Genomic DNA, 9,146 nt, shown 5'->3' with positions numbered 1-9,146 from the left:
AAAGCAATATTTTATCAACACGCAAAATTCCCTTTTATCCATTTTTTTCACAATAACAACAGCTGCTTCACTCAAAATGGTATAATTTACAAACTAATGATCCGAGATCTGTCAAATGTATACACGCATCTTTTGAAGGTTAGGGCTAATTAAAAAAGATTTAATTGTAGTAGCGCCATCTATGTGTCAGGTCGGGGACTTTTCATTCGACCTGTTTTTATTATGATGAAAAATCAAGAGTTAGTAACATTGATTGTCATATTAAAAGACCTTGTGTTATGGAAAAATATATCCTTTATTAATAATATAATTAACTTAAAGTATTAACACAACTTATGATCATTATTCTACATCCATCTAGCTTATATTTACCCTGAGCATATGTACAAATACTATTTACAAACATAAACATATTAAAGGGTAGTTCGTAATGTTATGAGACTGATTCAACTGAATGGTTTTAAGAGTAAACCCACTACTGACTTCATGAAGAAGTATCCACAGTTGACTAGTAATCCAGTGAGAGCTATTTTAAGTGCATTGTGCATGATTTCCAATCTAAAAGAGAAGATTAGTGGTTACTAAAAACTGTTGTTGTCCGGGATTGGTATCCATTACCTTTTGCACCTTTTCTGTGACTGTTGCAGACTTGAGTAGCTCTCTTTTAACAAGTATCTCCGTATACCGGGTGTGTAATTTCTCAAGTACGTCAGCCATTGCACCTGACCCATACTGAAGGGGAATAGGTCCCGGTCAGATTTGTTAAGAGTCAGCCACAATCCTTGCACGTTTTTGTTCGAAAAGCTCCATTCTTTTGTCGAGAAGAATAACAATATTGTAGTGAACTTGTGCACTTTTTTATATAAACTCAATAATCTACAACAAAACACATTCATTCCAAATAAATAGTACATTAAAAGAAAACTGCATGTGTGTGTCAATATAATTTTAAAATATTTTCAGTAATATACATCATCCTGAATTATATATAGAAATGCTTGTTGAAGCAGTTATTGAGCCTCGAGAGTGACTCGTTATTCAGGTCATGTTTGACTCTGAAGGCATATAAAACTTACCTAGGTTTCCCACCAACAACCAGTGATGCTAGATCGAACAACAGAGCCGGGAAGGTGTGGTACAAGAACGTCATTAAATAGTAGAAATACTTGTTGTTTGTGATGGTGATTGTAGGATACCAGATGGCCTTCTCCGGTATCCACTTGAGGCACTCCTGATAGTTGATGTTCAAGAATTCGTTCCAGTATAATGGGTTTTCTACCGAGGAAACGTAATTATACACGGGAATCTTGTCATCGTTCCTGGGGGAACAAAAACACCCGTTAATATCTGAACTTCGAGGAGACTTTAGAGTCGAGAAATTTTGATTTATAATATGAGGGGTACCATTAAATTTTGAACATTTTATAGTAACCTTGATGGTTTATTTGGAGAAGTAAGTGTTCCATAATTTTCTCACTCTTCAGACGGTCTTCTGAAGCTATAAAAAATCGATCATATTTTTTAAAAGGCCACCGACCCAATTAAGTGGTTTCGTAAATCGAATTGAGCAAATTCTGGTGAATATGACGGGTAGGGTAGGACTTTCCAGTTAGACAGTTCCACGTAGATCTTCACGGATATTTCAAGATGTTGCCGAATTTTTGCTGTAATTTTTACAATGACGTTATTAACGAATCCAATGCTTGCAAGTCAAATGTATCAACTTCAATCCCACTATCCTATTGGGCACCTTGTATTATCAAATTTAATGATAATTCTTTCATAAATGTCTCATATTTGGCAACATTAAAGTATGAAGTGCTACCCCATTCGCCGTATTCCCCAGACTTTGCTCCTTGGGATTACTACTTTTCCCTACATGTAAGTCCCGACCTATCTGTGCAACGTTTCATTTCTTATGAAGATGTCCAAAAAAATAGGTCAATTTGTCTGCAATTTCTCTGAAAGATGGGAACAAGAAGCGGCTATCGATGGGCTATGCTGAATGTATCGATTTTTCACAATGAAGGTTCAAATTAAAACAAAACGAATTTACAGGCCAATATTATGTTTGTATAAGTTTAAATAAAATTAAGAAGAAACTATTTGTAGTTATATTTAGAGTGTTAATGATATAAAAATTAATTTTCTCACATTAATAGTCAATTACAGAGGACTGGAGGACGAAAAAGATTCAAGATAACGAATTAAAGGTCTTATAAGACGAAATCCCAGTTCATACTCTCAAGAGACATTCTGACAAAGACGAAGAGTTTTCGGTGGCGTGTTGCGACAAAAAATCGCGGGTTCATAGCAATAAAGCCTTGGGTAATATTTCTTGTTTCTTTTAATATTATATTATGTGTATAAATATCAACAAAGTAATAATCATTTTTACTGTCTATAATTACTGTTTACATGTTAATAATACAAAAAAAATTGTTGTCAATAATTACTTATATACACGCCAATTATTATTTACAATGTGGTTGTAATACTCAAATTGCTACTTTGTTTCAAATGCACAAGTTAGCATAATGGTGCAATTTTTAAAATTAAAAAAAGATGGTTAATTAGAAAAAGATTAAATATTTCATTTTAAATTAATAGATATTAAAGATATTCTTAAAGACATTAGACTGTTTTTAACGACACGTATTTTTGACGTGTGAGGAAGCAAAGTCCAAAATTCCTTTTTTGGAAATAGACAAGGCTTTCTTGACTATTTTAATAATTCATTCCGATGAGTAGAAGGGCCAGACAAGGTTGTGAAGAAGAAGAAACTCTCACTGTGAAAGAAGAACCTTTCACGAGACTACAACCTGTTAGAATTTTAATATATGGACTCCCTTTTAGAGTGTAGAGGAAATAAAAAATCAATTTAGTTGATCAATTTGGCCAGCCAAATGACCCGATCTTCAATTTTTGGCTGAATTTTTGAGTTTTTTCCATCCTGTGTCGTCTAAATCGAACCCACTCTAATAATAGGTGCTATGAAAAATTTAAAAAAAAACTTATAACATCATTAATGAAACACTAGATATAATAAGTAAGGCGGTCAATATATCAAAATAAGTCAGAAGTCATCAGAAAGTAGGTGCAAACTATCTTCTCTAGTCTCAGGTTGAGATAAATTATCTAAAAAACATCCGTTTCGATTTAAATACTATCTACTTGTCCCACTACTTTTATTTTCGAATTTTTTTATTTATACACTTCACTCTGTTATTCAAGAAAAGATTTCTGAAAATGTAAATGGTCAGTAGCTCTACTAAAATATTTAATAGCAAACATTGAAGGAAACTAGAAAATTATTAACCATAGTTCTTTTTGTGCGATGTATTACAAAAAATTGTAATAATAAAATATGCGAACGGAAACATATGTAAAACAGACTTAACTCATAAAGATAAAGAGATAAGAAAACAGAATAATGAAACTATATAGTTTTTTAGTCATATATAAATACACTTTTGTTCTCTTTTTAGTGCTATCTGTTGTTAGTGGTCTCTTGTTAAACGCCATAAAATCAAGGCCTTTTTTAACCTGATATTTGTACTAAAAACTTACTTTTTTGAATGTCGTTCTTTGATGTCCCAAGTGGATGCCAAAATGGCTGCTACGCAGGTGTCGATTGGAATAAGATCAGCTATCTTTTCACCATCACAAAGAGCTGTCCTGATGATACCAGAGACTGTACCAGCAGTTATACCGGTGGGCCCATACAGGTTGTCAATCCAGCCAGGGACAGGTTCTTTGTACGTCGAAATAACTATGAGCAATTTCTTTTAAGAGGTTGCGTTTTAAACAAACGAAATGGATCTTTATTACTTATGCTAGGTCTGAATATACCAATGGGCAGGCCATTTCTTCGATTTTTTACCATGGATTCAGCTAGGGCCTTGGTAAAAGTGTACGTGTTGGGCCATTCGCCTAGTAAGCTCAAAAATAATCATTGTTAATATCATTGCTATATTATTCGATAAGTTATATTATTCGATAAGTTTTATTATTCGGTAAGTAAAACACGACTTTCAAAGCTTATTTCTATAGTAATATGTCTTTAGTCTTCCGAGACGTTATACTTAGAATGTTAATGATATAAAAATGATATCTCAAATATTACTGAACCCATTTACTTAAAATTTGATGAGAACCTTTGATGAGAGATACATCCTTAGATCCATAGATCACAATTAATATAGAAAATATATTATGACACTTACGTCTCCGTGTATAATTCCGACTCGTGTTTGGTCATTTTATCCAACATCACCTCCAGATCTGAAGAGTCTAAGGGTACGTCATATATTTTTTCATCGATATGATCCCTGATACAGTTCGAATAGGCCGTCGAAACGTGAACGATTGACTGCAGAAAAACAGAGAAAAAATATGTGGTTGCCTTTTATATTCCGGGATTGTGTTGAGCTTGCTTAATATTACTTGAAATTATATTTCTCCTTCAGAACAAAAACCGAAACTTCCTGACCTTCTAAAAATTGGCATCAACATTTCATGAACATTTTTTGGTTTAAAAGATTTAGGGAAGATTTTATTTTCAAAATTAATGAACGCTGTTTAGATCTGTTAGTATCTGTGTGTTTATTAAAAATTGGGTATCAACTAGTGAAGGTCATTTTTAAGTTCATTTATTAAATGTTTAAAACAAAACACTCAATAGTCAAATTAAAAGACGTTGATGGACTGACTGAAGGAAGAAATAAAGAAAAAAAACCTCGATTAAAACGAATTTCTTTACCGTCCATCATATAGTCAAGATCTTGACCCCAGTGATTACTGACTCTTTAGAGACCCCAAAAGAATTCTGTAATGAAGTGATTGCCGAAGTTGTGTTAAATTTTGAAAGCAAAGATAAATCGTTCTACAAAAAATTGTATTACTCATGAAAGATTTTGATGGGTAATCTTTGTTGTTTTGCTAGTTTTGCTGAGGACTTGTTGAGTGATGTGTTGAAATAAGTTGTAACTGAATGCTGAATCATAATCGACAGTATAAATCAACCAACAATATGGCTGGGGCGAGATAATTGAATAAAATAAAGTTTAATAGAAGAGATTGAAGTAAACAGCAAAGTCAAAGAGAAGAAGGAAAATGAGTGACAATAAGTGACGTAAGAATTTAAGCCATTCGTTCATCTGTTACCTTAAGATTGGTCATCTCCCTTGCCAGATCCAAGACATCTCTTGTCGCTCGAACGTTGATATTGTAGGCAAGCTTGATGTGCTGGTTGAAGTTTACGGTAGCTGCCACGTGTAGTACGATGTCGACATCGGTAATGAGTCGTTGTCTATCGATGATGGATAATCCTAGCCCTGAAATCAGTATCCCATAGAATTGTAAGCAGGGCTATTCAATGACTGAATCACTTATAATTAAAATACGTAATTAAAATACAAATACATATTTGGTATTTATATATCAATTACTTGACGCTGGGGTATTTTGTAGTTTGAATGGGAATATGACTGTAAATACATTTATTACTGAGCGAAAATCGGTTGTAATCATAAAATACTCTCTTGGGCGTTTGTTAATATATCCCTATATAACAAGATGGAAATCTTGTCGCGCGCTATTCAATAGTTCAGCCTATTAGAAACAAATGGAAATTATTTATTTGGTAAGTTGGGTAAGACAATTTCTCGGTCATAAAGCTAGAACACTTGGAGAAATTCGTTGAAGTATTTACATAAATTACTACACTTTATTGCATCCAGGGCTTATTACCATTTGAGCTACTTTACTGTCTTTGCGTCACACCTAAAAGAGGGCTTAGAAAGAATATTTTATACGTTTTTTTTTTAAACTGACATAAATGGAGCCATATTGACGTCATGCTACTATTCTATCCAAAATGTAATCCAAATATTAAAAAAATGTGTTCATACAATGTAATACAAACCTGTGAGCGTTAGGACCTGTAGAAAAATGGTTTTCTTTAGCAGGTTTTACTGATTCCTTAACAACAGGCTGTTCATGTTGAAGAAAGTTGTTCATGAAAGGAAATTATTATGGCTGTATAATTAACTGTAGTTAGTTTTTCAATAATATATGTATTAGTGGTACTATAATGTTAAAATAAATTATATTTGATAACATTGTTTCTGTTCCATTATTTTATTTACGTCACAATTTTGTTATATGTCGAAGCCAAAATATAGTAAAACATAAAGTTGACGCGACATTGACGAACACTGAAACGTTGTGACTTCATTAATTTTGATGACGTGAATTCGCGTCAAAGTTATTTTGGATGGACTGTACATACCGTGCCGAAATAATTATAAAAACAATTTTTCATTCTTCTTGATAATTATTGAATTAATCGATCATGTTTCATGTCTCAATCATGTTTTATATTTAAATAATTAAAACGTGCAAAATTATCGACGTTGTCAATTAAAATATATACCTGCGATTGAACAGTCACCAGCTATGGGTTGCACTTTGTTTTTGCAGTTCGGTTCTTGGCTCTTTAATCGTTCGAATACCTAAAATGGAAACAATTAGCTCAGATAAACTTCGATTAGGTGACGTTCCACGGTTTGGTACTCACTGCGTCACCGAATAGTTCGTCAATGCGCAGATGTGATGTTTTTCCTTTCTTTTCGCGGACCAGTATATAGATGGTCTCCACTTCAGTGTCCCGGAGCAGTTTCTCGATGAGCGCTTTGCCCATGAAGCCGGTACCACCGGTGAGGAACACCCGAGCACCTTTGTAGAAGTCTTGTATTTTTGATGTCTCCATTGTATAATAAATCACTGCAAAATGAAACATATATAACAGGTCAAGTGAAAAGTCCCCACTCTACCATAGTAAAATAATTTTTTTTGGCAAAATCAACATAATTCCCTTCAAGGGTGATACACTGATTATAGCGACCCTCCAACTTTTCTATACCATTTTTGTCCTTTGCTCAAAATAGGCCTCAGTTTCTGCAGCGAGCATTCCTTTGAGATCTGAGAACAGGAAATAGTCGCTGGGAGCCAGATCTGGAGAATACGGTGGATGAGGAAGCACTTCGAAGCCCAATTCATGGATTTTTGCCATCGGTTTCACTGACTTGTGACACGGTGAATTGTCTTAGTGAAGCAGCACTTTTTTTTTCTTCAAATGTGGCCGTTTTTGCCCGATTTCGTCCTTCAAACGGTCCAATAACGCTATGCAATAGTCGCTGTTGATGGTCCGTCCTTTTTCAAGGTAATCAATGAAAATTATTCCATACGCATCCCAAAATACAGACGCCATAACCTTGCCAGTCGACTGTTGCGTTTTCCCTCGTCTTGGAGCAGGTTCATCGTGTACAGTCCACTCGGATGACCGTCGATTGGACTTCGAAGTGAAATGATGGATTCATGTTTCATCCATTGTCACATATCGACGGAAAAACTCGGGTTTATTACGCTTGATCATCTTCAAACACTGCTCTGTATCATCTACTCGTCGTTGTTTTTGGTTGAAAAGGAGCTCGCGTGGTACCAAAAATTTGTTTCATCGACCAAATAAAGTGACGTCAACAATAACACAACATTTAAACATCTTAAACTTAATTTAAACATGCAAAAATCGTTATATGGGTTCGAAGAAAACAAATATATTTATTAATATTTTTTAGGATTTTCTTGGACAGCAATAACTTATTACGTACGGATAATATACAATCTCTTCCAAATGATCGATATATTCTTTTGTATTTTAATTGGAACTATTTTCGTTTCTATTTGATATGCTCTTTCATTAATTTTATAGCTTTAATATTGCTATTATTTAGTACGAACACGAATTATTATATTTATCGACGGTACACAATAGAGCAATAAAATCCCGTACATTTTGCTGAAAAGAAAATCCGCTCAAATCGTTACTTACCTTTTGAATTGGGACAAAACTCCAAGAGTACGCACGAATACACAGACCAAATGGCGCGATGGAGCGGCCGAGCTCTCCCTATCAGTTCGATTCCAGCAACCACTACCACAACTAATTGAATCAATTATGAATCGTTCGTTATGACGTTGTCGAATTAATATATGCGACTGATTTTAGGGGGGGTGGGAGAGAGCCTTGCTAATCCTGTTTAGGAAGAGGAATGAAGAATTTCTGGTGTTAACGGTATGAAAATACTAGCTGGCCTAACAGATGGTGTCCTGTCTGAACTATGATTATTCAGTTCGAACCAGAATAAATAACAGGTGAGTTGAAAAATCCCCGACCAACGATAGTAAAAAACATTTTTCTTGCAAATTTAGTTTTTTCGTATTCAACTCATAATTCCCTTCAAGGGTGATACATTGATTATAGCGACCCTCCAACTTTTCGATACCTTTTTGTAGTACGATTTGTCTTTTGCTGCAATTCGAAGCCCAATTCATAGATTTTTGACACGTTGCATTGTCTTGGTGAAGCAGCACATTCTTTTTCTTCAAATGCAGCCGTTTTTCGGCGATTTCGTCCTTCGAACGGTATGTAATAGTTGCTGTTGATGATCCTTTTTCAAGGTAGTCAATGAAAATTATTCCATATGCATCCTAAAAAACAGACGCCATAACCTTGCCAGTCGACTGTTGCGTTTTCCCACGCTTTGGAGCGGGTTCATTGTGTTCAGTCCACTCGGATGACTGATGGATTTCGGAGTGAAATGTTTCATCCCTTGTTACATATCGATGCAAAAACTCGGATTTATTACGTTTGATCATCTTCAAACACTGCTCCGAAACATCAACTCGTCGTTGTTTTTGGTCAAAAGTGAGCTCGCGCGGCACTCACTTTGCACAGAGCTTTCTCATACCCAAATATTCGTGAATAATATGATGTACACGTTCAGTTGATATCTTTAGAGTGTCTGCTACTTCATTCAATTTCAATTTGCGGTCATTCAAAATCATTTTGTGGATTTTTCTAATGTTTTCGTCGGTAACAACCTCTTTTGGGTGTCCACTGCGTTCACCGTTTTCGGTACTAATTTCACCACGTCTAAACTTAGCATACCAATCCTTGATGGTTGATTTTCTTGGAGCAGTGTCCGGCATCAAGTCAAGTTTTTGCTTCAACTGTATTTTGCCCTTCAAAAAGCAATATTTTATCAACACGTGAAATTCCTTTTTATCCATTTTTTCACAAT

At 34.7% G+C, this 9,146-nt stretch overlaps 1 protein-coding gene across 1 annotated transcript; it reads right to left on the bottom strand.

Annotated features, from left to right (window-relative positions):
• Positions 1-316: 316 nt before the first annotated feature.
• Positions 317-7,988, bottom strand: LOC143192395 (fatty acyl-CoA reductase wat-like). The gene is made up of 10 exons (XM_076397744.1): positions 7,895-7,988; positions 6,581-6,786; positions 6,437-6,515; positions 5,167-5,336; positions 4,227-4,372; positions 3,832-3,941; positions 3,571-3,772; positions 1,077-1,319; positions 619-876; positions 317-558 (listed from the first exon to the last, which is right to left on the bottom strand). Exons 2-10 carry the CDS (start codon positions 6,770-6,772, stop codon positions 447-449), a joined length of 1,512 nt encoding a protein of 503 aa, XP_076253859.1. The 5' UTR covers positions 6,773-6,786; positions 7,895-7,988; the 3' UTR covers positions 317-446.
• Positions 7,989-9,146: the final 1,158 nt, after the last annotated feature.

The sequence above is a fragment of the Rhynchophorus ferrugineus genome, unplaced genomic scaffold (assembly GCF_030347505.1).
Source record: "Rhynchophorus ferrugineus isolate W39M unplaced genomic scaffold, kcgeb_rfMv2 rfM3, whole genome shotgun sequence".
NCBI lineage: Eukaryota > Metazoa > Arthropoda > Insecta > Coleoptera > Curculionidae > Rhynchophorus > Rhynchophorus ferrugineus.
Note: the sequence above shows the minus strand (reverse complement) of the source record. Positions and strands in the feature narration are given on the sequence as shown.

Coding starts and splice junctions, on each gene's coding strand:
- LOC143192395 (XM_076397744.1), bottom strand. CDS start 6,772: ATGGAGACATCAAAAATACAAGACTTCTACAAAGGTGCTCGGGTGTTC. Junction 3,773..3,831: donor TATATTCAGACCTAGCATAA/GTAATAAAGATC, acceptor AATTGCTCATAG/TTATTTCGACGTACAAAGAA. Junction 1,320..3,570: donor AAAGAACGACATTCAAAAAA/GTAAGTTTTTAG, acceptor TTGTTCCCCCAG/GAACGATGACAAGATTCCCG.